The 17,286-nt window shown below is 52.3% G+C and overlaps 1 protein-coding gene across 1 annotated transcript in view; it reads right to left on the bottom strand.

The window, feature by feature from the left end:
• Positions 1-17,286, bottom strand: part of PITPNM3 (PITPNM family member 3) — an 89,119-nt gene that overhangs the window by 63,563 nt on the left and 8,270 nt on the right. Inside the window, exon 2 of the mRNA XM_080680600.1 lies at positions 6,610-6,705. Coding sequence (XP_080536726.1) covers positions 6,610-6,705 — 96 coding nt within the window. The remainder of the gene's footprint in view (positions 1-6,609; positions 6,706-17,286) is intronic.

Below are 17,286 nucleotides of genomic sequence, written 5' to 3'. Positions count from 1 at the left end.
TGATCTCTGTCCCTCTGGGTCCTTGCTTTTCTCTGTGTCTCTCAGGCTCCCAGTGCTCTCAGCCCCATCTGTCCCTCTCTCTGGGTGGACCTCAAGCATGCTCCATATGCCTTGCTCTTCCTCTCTCTTTATCCCAGGATCTGTCTCTCTCTTCTCTCTGGGAAGATGTCTCTGTTTTGATCGCTCTCACTCTCTGGGTTTCTCTTTCTTTCTCTGGGTCCTGCCCCTCAGGATCTCTCTGCCCATGCAGGTCTGTCGTGTTTTCTCTGGTCTTTTTTCTCTCCTTCTGAGTCACTGTCTCTCTTTCAACCCTCTCTGGTTCTCTGGGGTGTGTGTGTGTGTGTGTGTGTGTGTGTGTGTGTGTGTGTCCCTCTCTCTAACCCTCTCTGGTTTTCTCTCTCTCTCTCTCTGCTTTCTCATCTTTTCCCTGACTAACTTCCTTATGCTCCCTGCTCCTCCACCACATCCCTGTCTCTGTCTCTCCAGCTGCTCCCCACCCTCCCTTCTCTGTCCCCTGCTCTCAACACTCAGCCTTCAGATTCTCACTATGTTCCCTGAGAGGCAGTGAGAACACACACACACACACACACACACACACACACACACACACACACACACACACACGATTGCTCCTTTCGGAGTCATTCAGGCAAATCAGAGTTCCAGGTCTCCGCTCTACTTCCCCTCACTGTGGTACGTGCCTCCGCATCAGGGCCCACAGAGGCCACAAATGGCTTCTCTGGATAAATGTCCTGGTTATTGATTTTGCTTTTCGACTTCTGATGAGTGTTCCCTGCACACTAATTCTCATCCCCGGTGGCCTCCGGTGTGGACACAGTTTTTGCATCTATGTTGCTCCAACTGAGCCCAGTCCCTGCCCAGACTAGGTGTCAGGCTGAATCCCATCCAGAGGCACCACAACCTGGCCTTGACCCCAGACTGACTCCGACCTGGCCAAAGCCTGGGTATACCCCTTTAAGCACAACCTCTGGTGCTATAAGAAAAGCCTTTCCTCCTCCCAGGCCTGTTTCTGCTGGATCCAGGGGCCTTCAGAGCAGGGAATCTCCTTGCCCCACACCAGGAAGAGGTCACCACTGGCTCATGGGTCGAGGGCGTGTCACCTTCTGCAGTTGGTCTGTCCAAAACTGAGCACCACCCTTTGCATCAAGGCCCATGATGCCAGCTTTTCTGAGGACCTGGATGTGCATTGCTCTGGGCCTCCGGGAGACAAGACTGCTACCCCTCCCTGGAGCTGTTTGACACCGGCCATCCCCTCGCTCACGGCCATCACCACTACTCTCTCTTCACTGCAGTTGAAAGGACCCAAATTCTGCCTCCGTGAAGCTGAAGCTGCTTTTCAGAATATTGATTTTAAACTGTTAAGCAAAACTCAGACAGAACCTTTGACCCACCCCCCTTTCCTGCCCGAGAGATTCAGACAGACAAACCTGCTTCAGGAAGGAGAGTTTAGGGTGTCACCTTAGCCCCATGGTCGGCAAACTGTGGCTTGCGAGCCACATGCGGCTCTTTGGCCCCTTGAGTGTGGCTCTTCCACAAAATATCATGGCCTGGGCGAGTCTATTTTGAAGAAGTGGCATTAGAAGAAGTTTAAAAAATTTGGCTCTCAAAAGAAATTTCAATTGTTGTACTGTTGATATTTGGCTCTGTTGACTAATGAGTTTGCCGACCACTGCCTTAGCCTAACTTGCGTAAACAGGGGGCCTGTTAGCTAGATACCCCATGTCCCATTATCTGAGTCATTTAGCAAGGATGTGCCTGCCATGTGCATTCCATCCTCCTTCCACTCCCTGCAAATGGCCCATTCTTGCTTCTGAAATCTAATACCCTATCCCCCCATCCTCCAACCTTCTCCTTTGTCCAAAAATGTCTTATATGCCCAGTGTTGCCTCACTGTCTTTGGAATTTTCATGGAATTATCTTGCCCATGTAAACTCCTCATGCACATGTCCTGAGGCTACTGGGTCGAGCCTGCTCTCCTGCCCCTACTAAGTGGGAACCCCCTTGCTCACTCTTGGCACACGCGCCTTTCTGCTCATTCTTCTGGTAAAAGCTTTGCACTGGCTGTTCCCACTGTCCAGAACACTGTTCCCCCAGATACTCACATGGTTCATTTCTTGTTATTTGGTTCTCAGCTCAAGGCCATATTTGAAGGCTTCTCACCATCAGCCAGTCACTGTGTCACATTCCCTTATGTTGTACTGAAGGGAGTTCCCCCATTTTTCAAACAGTATTACTGAGATGTAGTGACATTTAGTCAAGTATACACATTTAAAATGTACAATCTGAGGGAGAACCTCTCTATTATTTACTAGTTTGGATGCTGCCTAATTCAAATAAAAAGCAGAATGTACAACTTGGTAATTTTTGACATGTGGACACACCTGTGAAACCGTCACCCCAAAGGAGACAGTGAATATGTATCCATCACTCTCAGAAGTTTTCTCCTGTCCCTTTTTAGCCCTCCTTCCTGCCCCAGGCAACCACTGATCTGCTCCTGTCACTACAGAGTTGTCTGCATTTTCTAGAGTTTTATATAAATGGAATCATACAATATGTACTCTTTCTCCATCTGACTCCTTTTACTCAGCTTGCTTATATTTGAGATTCACCCACGTGGTGCGTGTATCCGTGGTTCATTCCCTCTTACAGCTGAGTAGCATTTCATTGCATGAACGTTTATCTGTTCGCCCCCTGATGTACATTTGAGTTGTTTTTGGTTCAAAGCTATAACAAATAAAGCTGCTATAAACACTCATGGACATGTCCCAGGTGAAAGATGCATTCTTTCCTCTTGGGTCAATTACTTAGGATTGGAAGGGCCGGCTCATGTGGCAGTTAACTTTGATAGACTTTTTAAGAAGCTGCAGTCCACTTTCTAAAATGGTTGCACCATTGTCCATTCCCATCAGCAGAGTCTGAAAGTTCTGGTTCTTCCATATCCTGTTCAGTTTTTTTTAAATATATTTTTATTGATTTCAGAGGGGGAGAGAGAGACAGAAACATCAATGATGAGAATCATTGATCTGCTGCCTCCTGCATGCCCCCTGTTGGGGATGGAACCTACAACCTGAGGAATGTGCCCTGACTGGGAATCAAACCATGACCTCCTGGTTCATAGGTTGATGCTTAGCCATTGAGCTACACCAGCTGGGCCTGATCAGTTGTTTTAATGAGCTGTCATAATAGGTGTGTAGTGGTATCTCATGGTTTTAATTGCATTTAATGACTAATGATGTTGAGCATATTTTAATTTTTTGTCATTCATGCATATTTTTGGTGAGGTGTCTGTTCCTTTATGTTATTTTATTTATGCTAATTATCAATATAATTTATATGCTTGTATATTGTCTTACCACCACCGCCCATCAACACTAAAGTGAAGGCTCCAGGAGGGCTGGGACAGGACCTACTTGCCCTTGTTTCCCCAACACCTGGAATCCTGCCTGGTGCTTGATGGGCAGATACTCAGTAAACTTGAAAGAGTGGATGAATGAGTCTGATTTCTGGCTCCTGTTCTCGCTGACTCTGTGTGAGCCTGAGCAGGTTGCCCAATTCTCTGGCCCCAGTTTCCCAGCCTGAAAAATGGGATAGGCTGTCAAACTCAAAACCCCGAGGGCCCCCAGCTGTGACATGGCCTAGGTTTCAGGCACTCTGCCCTCCAACCTTGGTGGACCAGGCCATGGCTCCCCAGATGTCCTTTCACTGTATGGACAGGACAGGGAGTGTCAGCTGGTCTGGTCTGGAGCCTGGACCCCATCAGCCACGCTGCAGCATCCAATCAGGGGCACCAGCCACCCCCCAGCCCCAGGCCTGCTGCCTTGGCCTAAGGAGTTGGCATGCTGCCCCAGGGTTGTTATAGACCCAGAGAGGCCTATACCCCTGCCTGACTAACCCCAACCCCTCCTGTGCCTTTCATATACCACCAGAGCCCCCAGAGCCTAAGAGCCTCCCCTCTGCTACTAGACCATGAGCCGTGAGGGTCTCTCATCCCACCTGGTAACCCAGCACTGGGCCAAGGGCTGGAGCTTAAGGAAGAAAGGAAGGGAAAAGCCCATATTTCAGGAATAAGTCAAAGAAAAAGGTCTGACCTGGCCACTCAACTCCTGGGTTCCAGCCCCTTCATCCCCACCCTGGTGTGTGATCTTGGGAGGTCCCTTCCATGGTCGGGCCTCAGTTTCCCCATCATGCACTGAGGAGGAGGACATGGTGTCCCAGGGGCCTGTTCAGTGCTGACAACTGCCAGTATAGTCCCACTGGAGTGGGAACGCTGAGGCAGCAGGATGCAGGGCCTGCTCAGGTGAGGACAGAGACCACCCCCAGGTCAGGGTCAGAACTCAACCTGGCTGGAGAAAGGAGGCCAGGGAGGTGGCCCTTCAAGGAATGCCCAGGAAGCTGGACACCCATGGCCTGGCCCGTATGCCGAGAGAGCAGGCCAGGTGGGGCCTGGACCAGCTCCTGGGAGCAGAGAAGAAGGATGGCTTCACCCCCTACTGCCCTGAGCCAAGGAAATATGCAGAGGCCTTGTCCAGGGAGGCCACAAGGAGCAGACAGAAAGTGAGGAGGTGGCAACTCAGAACCCAAGAGGATTCCCTGGCCAGTGGAACAGCTCCTGTGGCTGAGGGCTAGGGATGCTCTGCAAGGGCGAGAAGGGAGGGAGCAGAGACACGAAGCTGGTGGGGAGTGCCAAGAGGTGGAGAACCAGCAGAGAGACAGAGAGTCTGGAATTCTGGGGCAGTGAAGAGAAGGAAACACGGAGTGGGGCGTGCGAAGGAAGAGCTGAAGATGGAGGGGCCTCCAAGGAGAGAGGGGTGAAATATGAGGCCAATTTAGGAACTGCAGACTAAGCGGTGAGGTCCTGGGAGGGGAGGACGAGGAGCTGAAGGAGGCAGCGGTCAGCAGGGAGGAGAGCAGAGATGTCCACAGCTGCTCGCAGGGAAAGCAGGTGAGCAGGGCCCCGAGGGATGAAGGTGACGCCTCTGCAGCAAGCCATCCTTGTCATCTGGGAATGCGAGCCCTGAGGCACTCCAAAAATATTTTAAATAAATGTGCTACAAGCATCAAAATATTGAAGCCATTGTTGTCACACTGCAGCTTAGTTGCTATGGAGGAACTCGGCTCCAATGGGAGACAGGAAATGAGCCCCAAATGAGCTGGTTTAGGGTTGGCATCAGGGAGAGGGTTCTCTGCCCAGAGCCCAGCATGAGGGAGGCTGGAGCCAGACAGCATCGCACCACCCAGCTGTGCTTCCCGAAAATCACCTGGACTAGGTATTCTCCATTTCCGGAGGCACAGAGCTAACAGGGAAACTGAGGCCCAGAGAAGGGAAAAGACTTGCCCAAGACCACAAACGAGGTAATGGCATGGGTAAGCCCATGTCCCGAGTGTGCTGCTCTAGGCCCAGATGTCTTCCCAGCACAGTGTGTTTCTCCTTCAAGACCCCATTTTGCCAGGCATTTCACAGTTGGCTCTGTCTCCGAAGGAAGTTAACCCCCCAGGTATGGTGACTTCCCACAGTGGGCCAAGCCAGCCAAGTGAGAAGTGGGGACCCCTGGGCCAGAGAAGAGGCCCTTGTTCATTTCACCCACTCGCACACAGCACCAGTGAGCACACCTGCGAGGGTCCTCTCTCCTGAATTCCAGACAGACGCCGCCTCCCGCTGGTCCTTATGCCTGCCCTCCAAGCCTTTGCTCAGGCCAATCCCTCTGCCTGAAGTGCCACCCCATTCAGTGCTCTCTTATCCAGTTTCTACAAGGCTGCTTATTCTTCCATCCCCGCTTACAGAATGGCCCTGGCTATGTCCTGTGTGCTGGCCATGCACTCAGCCCTGGGTACACACCTAACATCCTGCCCGCCATCGTCTCTCCTCTGAACGGCTGCAACAGGCTTCTAACAGGTCCCTACCTCCATCGCCGTTCCCCTGCCATCCCTGGGCTAATCCTATAAGCCATTTACTGGATCTCAGGCAGCGTCTTCTCTCCTCTTCCCCTGGCTCACTACCTCCCTGCCGCAAGGACCCCCCTTCAGTTCCTAGAATGCCCCATCTTTCCTGCTTCAGCCCCATCATACCTACTGTGTCCTGGCTAGAGGCTCCTTGTCCTACTGCGCACCTAGCCTCCTCCTTCCCTCGGTTCTGCAGAGAGGATGTTAACAACTTCCCAGCGACCTGAGTTAGGTGCCCCTGTCATCACTCTGAATTAACAGCTGGTACTTTCTCCTCAGTGGCATTATTCCCCATTCTGATTGCGTTTCCCTTTGTGAAACTGTTCAATGTTTGCCTCTCCCGCTAGACTGTAAGCTTGATGGGGGCATGACCATACCTATGAGTTCCCCACAGTATCGGGAACCCCTCGCACAGCTCCTGGGATATCCGAGGGACTCAGCAAGTATCTCAAAGAGTGAGAGAGTGAGTGAGTGAGTGAGTGAGTGAGCAAATGCTGAGCCCCAGCCCTCAGGGGCCCCAGACTGGGTGAGTATGAAGAGTGGAACTGAGTGTCTGTGTGGGGAGAGATACTAACCCCCAACAGAGATTCCTTCTTGGGGCTTCCAGAAAGATCAGCCAGCAATGATGGGAGGACGCGGTTCACTCACCTCTTGCATCAAAGAATTCATCATCCGAGCTCTCCACTGAGTCGCTGAGGACATTTCGAAGGTGCCAGGGGGCACCGCCGCCCGGGGTGGGGCCACCTGCCAAAGGGAACACACCTGTTAACCAAGCCTGAGACCAGCGTGAAGGAGGTAAACCAGGACGGCCCTGGACCAAGGGTCGGTTGTGTCCTGCATGTCCCTGCCCTCTCCCCGCTGGTGCTCAGGCCTCACAGAGCCCTCCCACTGCCGTGGTTTCACGTCAGCCCATACCTTTCTGAGATAGCGCAGCGGGGCAGCAACAAGTGTGCCCATCTTCTATGCCCTAAAACGGAGCCCGGAGCAGTTAGGAGAGGGTCAAGGTGACAGTGCATCAGGAAGCATAAGGTAAGTTTCCCCGCGTTAACAAACGCTCTCAGCTGCTTAAGACAACAGTGGCTCGTTTCTCACTCACACACACTGGTTGGAAGGGGCTTGTTCATGGTGGTCACCTTGTGATGCCATCGTTTGAAAAGGAGACCTCAAAGCCTGCTGAAGCCAGAGAGGAGAGCACACGAAGTCACCCCAGTCATAGATGCTCCTTCCCGCAGGAGGAGCAGTGCTGAGCGCATTTCATTGGCCGAAGCCAGTCACGTGGCCACGCCCAACTTCAGGAGAGGGAGGAGGGAGAAGCAGACCCTCGATGAGCACCGGTCACACCCACCACATACAACTGTGCAGGCCAGGCCAGGGTTCAGCCTCGGGAGAGACATCCCCGCACTAATGAAGGGGCCTGAGCTTGAGCTCTGCCCCATCTCTGTCACGTGCAAGCCTGTCTCTTTCCAGACGGCAGCCTCGGTTTCCTCATCTATAGAAAACTCACAACAATCCTAAACTCGAACCATCAGAAATAGTGCATGTTTATAGCCTGTATCTCAGGAGGCTCCGTCATGGCAATTGCTATTATTCTTAATATCTACAGAGGCCAGGGCATGGGCGGAGGGGTTCTCTGAGCAGGGAGGAGCAAGGGCACACAGAGAATGTGGCCCCTTCCCTGAACTCTGCTCCAACGCCCCTCCTGCCCCTGAACCAGGGAGGGGAAAGCCAGCGACAGAGCTGGAGACAGGAGCCTCTCTCCCGCCCCCATTGTCTGCCCCCTCCACAGGCACTTTGGGACTCACATGCAACCAGCTGGTGCCCAACACATCTGCGAACCTCTCTGCATGTTCTCTTGACACATGAAATACTGGGGATTGCAGATGGATTAAAATCTAATTGTAAAAATTAAAGCCATAAACGTGTTGGAAGGAAATTGACCTGGTAATTTTCCTGAGGAAATCATTAGAGAAGTACACAAAGATGGAAGTACACAGTTGATCGTCTCAGCGTTCTGGTAACAACAAAAAACTGGATGAAATGCCGGAGGGGACTGGACGTCCGTTCAAATACCGTCATAGGAGAGTTCTTTGCAACTCTTCGAAAAATAAAGTCGCCCCTTAGGTATTGACATGGAAAGATGCCCATGGGGTCTGGTTAGGAGAAAAATATTGCAGGTAGATCCCAGAACCGTGTGTTCCTTTGGGCCTCACTTTTGAAAGACACGCTCCTTTCTGCATATCGAGGATACGAGCAGCATGTTAGTTAAGAGCTCGGGCCCTGAGTTTGAAGGGGCCTGGATTCAAGCTCAGGCCTCGCCTCTTGGAAACTGTGTGATGTCAGGTAAGACCCTTCATCTCTCTGGGCCTCAGTGTCCTCAGCTATAAAGGGAGGATAGCTCCTACCTGCCTCATGAGCCTGTTGTAAAGATTAACTAACATGCCTCGAAGTGCTTAGCACAGGGCCTAGCATATAGCAAGTGTTCTCAACAATAATTACTGTATAAATATACTTACAGATGCATTCACATGTCTGGAGGACATGCACCAAAAATGTCAATAGAGATTATCTCTACTGAGTAGAATTTGATTAGAAGAGGCAGGGGAAACTCCGTTTTTACACTGCACATGTAATTTTATATGCTTATCGATTTTATGAATTCATCTCATTTTATCAATTCTAAGATGCACATTTTTCACACTTTATCATCTTTAAACTTGGGGTGCATCTTACATGATGGTGTGTCATAATTGAGTTGGCATTGTTTATTGTTTCTCATGGATCTTATAACTGGTGCAACTTATAATTGATTGTGTCTTAGATGCAACGAAAAGCAGTGAAACCCCCAGGCACACAGCGTATATCTTCCCTGAGGCTTCAGCCCTGGTCACCAAGTGCACATGTCCTCTCTCCAGAGAGACCCGGGCTCCTGTATCAGCAAAGCCCCTGCCTCGGTTTCCTCATATGTACAATGAAATCCTTGACAGAGACAGTCCCTTGAAATTTTTCAACTCTGACTGATGTTTGAGGAGCCCATCTGGCACCATAAACAAGTGAGAGGTGGGCATCTCTTCTGCCCCCTCCCCCTCCCACCACAGCTACAGTTCACATTATGATGAAGTCCTTGGAGAACCTACTGCAGCTTCCGCTCACCACACCCTGTCGCCCTGCAGCATGCCAGCACTGTTTCCTGCCCTGAGCCCAGATCTCAGAACATAAACTGTTCCTGAAGCAAGAGGCCAGCCCAGGTCAGCCCAGGGCCTCAGCCCTCCTGCCTGTCCCTCCTGGCCCACCCACCACAAGCTGCCAAAACCACACCCAGCTTGAACTCCATGGCTTGGAGCCAGGTAAAAGCATGTTCTGAGACATAGAAAAGGCAGAAGCCACAGGGAACACTGACCAGGAGTCATCTCTGGGTGCAAAGCTGGGTCTTCCCCACACTCCCCATGAGGACCCTCTAAGCTTTTGATTCTCACCCACCAGTGTGGACAGCTTGACAGGCTGGTCAGCAACTTCCTACCCCTGGGCCCTGGATTTGCTGGAAGGGAGTTTGAGAATCCAGATACACCATAACTGTATTTCTAATGTGGATATGGGACTGTTTCCCAAACGAACGTGAAAGAAGTCTGAGCTAGTGCAATTAGACAAGAACAAGAAATAATAAGTATACATATATTGAAATAGAAAAGAAAACTGCCTTTATTCTCAGGTGGCATGATAATCTATATAGAAGATAAAAAAATCTACAACATCTATTTTAAAACCCCACTAAAACTAATCATTGAGTAGAGTAAGATCCCAAGATGCAAGATTGATAGGCAAAAGTCAGTTTCACTCCTATATCCCCAATGAACCATTAGAATTTGAAATTTAAAAACCAACACCATTTACAACAGCACACAAAAATCAACAAAGTGAAAAGGAGTGTGAGATATAAATCAAATGTACGTGCAGGATTCTGTGACTTAAAAAATACAATCACTTAAATGAAACTTCTTTCTGAATTTACATTTATATGTTTTCTCAAGCAACAGATACTGAAGGTATAAAAGCTATCACACATTCTTTAACACTCAAATATCCCTTACTGTCCACATCTGCTCCATTCCTATGAAGCAAGAATCTGGAGGATCAGGACAGTCCCATTATCCTCACCTACTTGGTTCCTGAGTGCTGGGTGGAGAGCAGCAAGAGCTTAAGTGGTGAAGGCTCATCTGAGTCTATTTGGTCCCTGAGTTTGAAGAGCGAGGGTTTAGGGAGAAGTTCCTGGCTCTGGTGACCCTCATACCTGTACAGTACACACTCCACCCACAAACAAAGAGGAGGACATTCCTGCCAACCTCCCCCTCACGAACAGCATGTGCGAGACAGAGCCTGAGGGAGAGAGGAGAGAAAGCTCTCCCCCGACCACATCCATCTCTTCAGGCCATTGTCCCAGGCTACTGCAACACTGGGGCCTGGGTGCTGAGCTGGCCACCATGGGCGCCCCAGCGGGAGAACTGGGCAGGTGGAGGCTGCAGGGAAGCCAATTCAGCTCGATCTGAAAGAGATGTTTGCCCGGCTAGCGGCTGACAAAGAGGGAAGGGTTTGGGGGTGTCAAAGGGATCTGCCCATCACGCAGGCGCTGTGTTAGGTTTGGGGAATATTAGGGATAAAGTGGGGCCCTCACAAAGCATACATTCTGCAAGTGGGTGGGATGCTGGGGGAGGCAGACCTGGAGAAGGGAACCGCGAGGATAATTTCAGCAGTAGAAAGTGCTATGAAGAAGAGAAAACCTCTCCCTTCTTGTCTCCACCATGTCCTCCCTCCTCAAGCCTAAAGGGTAGGCCAGTGTGAACACATGGGTCTGTACATCCGGGTGAGAAAGTCCAGGGCAGTCAGCCCCAGGCATCAAAACCACACTCACCTATTTGAGTTACAAATGCTGGACTAACACTGTGTCTCCTTTCCGATGACCAGTCACCTGATTGCTGACTCTTCTTTGTGCTCAAAATCTGTATGTGAATTTCTTTTTTCAAAAGCACATTTTATCTTGTTTGCTGCCATCCTCCTTGCTTTCAAAAGGCACTGGTTTTTATGTTATTTATTTATTTGTTGTTGTTAATCCTCACCCAAGGATATTTTTCCCATTGATTTTTTTTTAAGAGTGGAAGGGAGGGGCAAAGAGGGAGAGAGAGAGAGAGAGAAACGTCGATGTGAAAGATGTGAGAGACATGGATGGGTTGCTTCCCACATGAGCCAGGCATCAAACCCGCAACTAGGCATGTGCCCATGACCGAGAATCAAACCCGCAACCCTTCCATGCGTGGGCTGATGCCCTAACCACTGGGCACACCGGCCAGGGTAAAATGCACTGCTTTTTAAACACATCCTATAAGTTTCTTTAAATGTGCTACCAGTCCCTCCCTCCCACTTTCCAGATTGCCTGAAACAACCTCTGGAAAGTGGGTGCCTGGGGGCACCTCGGCTGCCTGCCCTTGTGTAGAGAAGAGCCTGGGCAAAGGGATGCTACTAGGAAGCAGCCGGCCCCTGGCTTCTGGGCGAGAGATGCTCCCTCCAGCTCCCACTCCAGCTTGCAGATTTTTTCGCAAACGGCAAAGGTCACATTTCAAAAAAAGAAAAACGGCAATGGACAGAGCATCTTGGGAGGAGTGTGAGGGGGAGACCTTTCTGAGAAGTGTCAGCAGAGTGGAGGCTTGAATGAGGAGCCAGATGTACTAAGTGCTAGTGTGTATGTGTGTGTGTGTGTGTGTGCGTGTGTACGTGCACACATGCTCCTGCACACACGTACGGGCTGGACAGGCGGGGGCGTGCATGAGAGCCTTCAGGAAGGAGGAACTGCAGGGCAGCGCTGCACGGGAGCTTGGCACTCCAAGGGGCTGGAGGCTGTGATGGAGAGGCAGACAGACAGAAGAGGAGGTGGGAGCGGAAATGGCGATAGGGTGGCCTGTTGTGGATGGGAGCTCAGAACAGGCGGCTGTTAAGGTTCCAAGCCTCACCCAGAGTCTATCACCCACACACTTCAGGAGGCAGGGACACAGATGCCCCAGAGGGTCAGGAAGTCTCCTGCGGGGCGGGGCTCGGACAAGGTCAGGTGTGCTAAAGGCCACACACAGTTGACCGTCAGGAAAGGTGGGCACCGCGATTCCAACACAGAGAGGGTGAAGGCCCAGAAGTTCAGTCCCCTGAGCAGCTCCCCGCCCTGCACCTCTCTGCAGAGCCTGCGTCCAATATGTGGTCCCAAGAGGAACAGGGCCAAGAAGTGTTTTTGGCAAAAGAGTGAATTAATAAAAATGGTCTGATGAGGAAATCTACTCCGTTAGTTGCTTCACAGGTATGATCCGTCCTAACCAAGCCCTGTGGAGTAGCTAGCATGACTCCCCAGCTTACAGCTAAGGGAAGGAAGCCTTGGAGATGGGAAGGAAGTCCTTTGCTCAAGGTCGTAAGGCTAGCAAGTGATGGAGGCAGGATTTGAACCCAGGTCCATCAGGCTCCAGGGTCTGTGCTCAGGACCACATGCTGGGTGCTCTGTGTCAGTGCTCAGGGCAGGTCCCAGGTATCCTTCTTTCTCTTGGCCAAAATAGCTCTCCCACCTGCTGCTGGCCAGCTTGGCAAGGGGCTGGAGGCCCCTGGCTGTTCTCGGGGCCCTAGCCCTGGGGGTCAGCTGTCCCAGTTCTAGAACCATCTGCCTACCAGTTCTTCAAATCCATGTCTGGGTATCCTTGCATCTGTGTGAAAATCTAGATGTGTGTCCACATTCCTTGGCAAGTATCGTAGCAGGATAGTAAGAAGCTAGGAAAATCCCTGGGCAGGTGGAATGGGAAACTGAGGCAAGAAAATCAAACAAGGCCAAGCAGTTTGGGTGGCTTGCAGCCAGCTTGTGAGTTGCAAGACCTTATCTTCCCCAACCAAGGACACTGAGAAAATGGTTTATACCTCTCCTCCTACCCAGAGAATACAAAGCTTAAATCACCCTGGCCTGGAAAATAGAGAACAAAGACCCAATTAGTGCCATGGGTGCCAACTAAACCCAAGGACAGATGAGTTGGGGAACAAATAACAAAAACCCCATTAACGCCAGACAGACCTAAGATAACAGTAAAACAGACCAAACAATAATGCAAAACTCCCCTATATACTCATTTTAATGCATCAACATATTTAAAAATGCACCTGGAAAGCTAATGAATATTCTACTGAAACCCTCCCCTAAGATTCTCACCTGCAGGAAAAAGAAGAAGGAGGAGGTGGAGGGAGGAGGAAGGAGGAGGGAGGAGGAGGAAGGAGGAGGAAGGAGGAGGAGGAGGAGGAAGGAGGAGGAAGGAGGAAGAGGAGGAAGAGGAAGGAAGAGGAAGGAGGAGGAAGAGGAGGAGGAAGGGAAGAAGAAGAAGAAGGAGTGAGGAGGAGGAGGAAGGAGGAGGAAGGAGGAAGAGGAGGAGGAAGGGAAGAAGAAGAAGAAGGAGGAGGAGGTGGAGGAAGGAGGAAGGAGGAGGGAGGAGGAGGAAGGAGGAGGAAGGAGGAGGAAGGAGGAGGGAGGAGGAGAAGGAGGAGGAACGAGAAGGAAGGAGGAGGAGGAAGAGGAAGAGGAAGGAGGGGGAAGGAGGAAGAGGAGGAGGAAGGGGAAGAGGAAGAAGAAGGAGGGAGGAGGAGGAAGGAGGAGGAGGAAGGAGGAGGAGGAAGGAGGAGCGGGGAGGAGGAGGAGGGGGAGGAGGAGGAGGCCCTCAGGACAGAAACTCAATGGTCACTCTAGCATGCCCAATCCCCTTCCCAGCATGCATTTTTTTTTTATTTTTAAGGGTCCCCAGGAAACTTGCAGCCAGGGGAAGCGCTGTGCAGTGGCACCTTGACCCAGGCTCACCCCCTGATCCTATTTCCAAGGCCCCCTTTTCCTCTGACTTCCCAGTGAGCTAGCAGCAGTCCCGCAGTGGCTCACTTCTTTCCTATCACGTTTCTAGGGAGACAAAGCACCCGCCTAGGCTCTCCCCTGTTGTTTCTTCTACCCTAAGCCCTTCCTTTGTTTCCCTGTCCCAGCTTTAATAAACATACTCTCCACCCATCTGGACTCATGTTGTGAAATCTTTCCTGCACAAAGTCAAGGATGCACACACTGCAGGCCGGCCTGAGGCAGACCTGCTCCGGGTTGGCCCCTGTCCAATAACAGTGTGAGCATCTTCAACTAACTACACCCCCTTCCGAAGCACATCCATTTACTCTCTCCCTTATGCCCCTCTCTTTTACACACACACACACACACACACACACACACACACACACACACAGTCAGCTCCCAGCCACAGGTGAAAATTTAGCAGAAAAGTGAGAACATGGGCTTTGGAGCAAAACAAACCTGGGTTCAATGCTACCACTTACAAGTGTATGACCTGAAGCAAATTAAGCTCTCTGAGCCTCACTTTTCTCATCTGTAAATGGGTATCATAATCTTACCTCATGTTAGGAGATTTAAGATCATCCATTAACATGCCCAGCACTGCCGGGCACTCGGGAGGCGGGAGCCTCATGGGCTGCAGGGTTAAGGTATAGGCAGGACTCTGGCAGCCACCTGCACCCAGTGGGCTTCCAGCAGCCTCCGGGGTCCTCCCCAAGGCTACAGAGTTCCTTCTGTATCTTCAAAGGCTCAGCCTACACCCTCCAGCACACTGTCCCTCTGTGCCACCTTCACGCCCACCCGCATTGAAAACTCTAAACCAGGATAAAAGAGAAAGGGGACTATCCCAACCCTGCCCCAGCAATCCAGAGAGAAACAACGATGCTTCGCCATCCACGATGCCTGGGTCTCCCCACAGAGCTACAAGCTGGGCCAACCCCTCTTCTCCTGGTCCATCTACCCACTGCCTGCAGGTCCAGCGCGGTCCTGTCACAGGCCTAGGTCTCCCCAGAATGCGTGCAGCCAGAGGCCCTGACTCAGATCATCCACTGCACACACCCAACTTCCCCACTTCAACCCTGGTTCTCAGGGACACGGGAATAGGCAGACGGACAGATGCACAGAGCCTGCTGTGCATGCTCTGCCCTATACCAGGACCCTGAGCCCCAGCCTGAGGGCCAGCACCCCACCAGAAGGAAGCCCCACCTGCCCTCAGGAGCCGGGTCTAGGGGAACACTGCTTCACGGTGAGAAAAGCCAGGGGAGTGAGGGATGTGGGTGTTGCCAGCTCTTCCTTGGCCAGACCTTGGATTGGATGGTGCCGAGAGGAAGGAGTTGGGGACAGAGCTGAACTGGATCAGTCCCCGTCCCTGGGGTGCAGCCTTGGGCCCAGCCCTGTACCACCCTGTATGGAGCACAGGACGGACAGCGCAGCCTGACCCCTGGGCTGAATGCCACACCCCCTGCCCACCCAGGGTCTACACGGTACCTCCCTGAGGCACCTCCCTGCAGGCTGGGGGCCAGGAGGCCTTCCTGAAGGAGGGGTGAGCTGAGCCTCAAGGGAGGGTGAGCAGGGTTGGCCAGGCTGGGGCAGGAGGGAGGGAGGACAGACACAGGTCAAAGCAACCAGGCCACTTCCAGGAGAAGCTGGATCTAGAACTTTCTCCTCCAGAGTAAGGTCCAGCTCATCAGAGCAGGGAGAGGACATGGTGTCTGCTGTGACAGCCACAGCCCTGAGGTGCCAATCCCCAGGCCTCCAGGGAGCCACAGGTGCCTCTGAATGGGTCAAGGTTGGGTGCCCCACGCTGGGCCTGCCTCCTGTGACTGTGGCCACAGCGTGCCCAGCCCTGTGAGGCTGCATCTGAAACTGGGGCCTGGCCCGCTGGTGGGGTCCAAGCAGACTGTGCCTCAGGGGAGGACAGGGGTGAGGGAAAGTGCTCGGCTGCTTGGATGCAGCTCATCCAGGCGGCCCCCATCTCTCTCTCTCTGTCACACACAGCCACACACACACACACACACACACACACACAGACTCACACATACACACAGCCACACACACACACACACACACACGCACACACAGCCTCACACATACACACAGCCACACACACACACACACAGCCTCACAGCCACACACACACACACAGCCTCACACACACACACACACAGCTTCACACACACACAGCCTCACACACACACACAGCCTCACACACACACAGCCTCACACACACACAGCCTCACACACACACACAGCCTCACACACATACACACACACATACAACCTCACACACACACAAACACTCACACAGCCTCACAAGGCACATCTAGGTGACACTTCCCTGCTCTCTGTCCTGGCCCGGGGTCCCACATGCAGGATGTAGAGTGTGAGATGCATAATATGCCTGAGGCCCTCCTCTCTGCCCTCCTCTGGGAGCCTGGCCTTCCTGCTCTCTCACGTGAACCACCGCCGCCCTCCCACTCCCACTTGGGGCCGGATCAAATCCCAGCTCTGCCACTTATCAGTTGATGATCCTGGTAAATGTCACTGTCCACCACTCCGTGCCTCAGTTTCCTCCTCTGTGAAATGGGAGTAATAATAGTACTTACACAAGGTTGCTATGAGCATGAAGTGACTGAGTATTTGGAAAAGGTCTAGCATAATGCCTGGTGCTCAGTGCTAAGAGCGGGTTTGTTAAATGACATAATCGCGCTTACCCACAGGCCTTTCTTTGGTCCTTTCCTATGTGGAGACTCCCAAGGGTGAGCCCCTCTCCTCCTGAGGCCCTGGAATGGGAGCCCAGAGGACAAAACAGGAACTGCCTTCTCTCCCCGAAGCTGCCCTGATGCCCGTGAGGTGCTCCTGCTATCTGGCTGGTCCCCTCCCCCAGCACAGCTTCCTGGGGCTGTGTCTCGCCTGCCCCCCAAACCTTGAGCTACATCCCCAAACATCCTTTGTCTGTGCTCACCAGAGCACCTATCCCCAGATTGGTCCAGGCCTGCCTGCCCCACTGAACTGTGGGTTTCCTCGGGGCAGACACCTGGTAAGAACCTCTTCAGGCCCCAGCCTCTCCCAGTCCAGGAATGGGCGCAGAGAGAGTTGCTGTTATGCCAGCATGGCCCAGCATGGGCCAGATCTCAGGAGGCCTCCCAGGGAAGTGTCCCATAGAGCAGGTCCCCAGGCCCCCTCTCGGGGTCAGGATGAGTGTGGGAACCAGACCTACCAAGGGCCAACCAGCCCATGCTGAGGGGCTGCGGGGCGCCCCAGGGAGGGAGGAGAGGCCCGGAGATGCTGCTTCTAGAAAAAGGCATTATTGAAGGAAACCAGTGCTGGTTGGGGGTTGGTTGCTATAGAAACACGTCCTAACTATCTCCCAAACTGCTGTATGCACCACTGATGAGCTTGTGTGCTAGGCTGTTTCAGGGGACATGCCAGGAGTCCCAGGA

The sequence above is a fragment of the Plecotus auritus genome (assembly GCF_963455305.1).
Source record: "Plecotus auritus genome assembly, chromosome: 7".
Classification (NCBI taxonomy): Eukaryota; Metazoa; Chordata; class Mammalia; order Chiroptera; family Vespertilionidae; genus Plecotus; species Plecotus auritus.
This window is presented reverse-complemented; position numbering and strand designations above follow the sequence as displayed.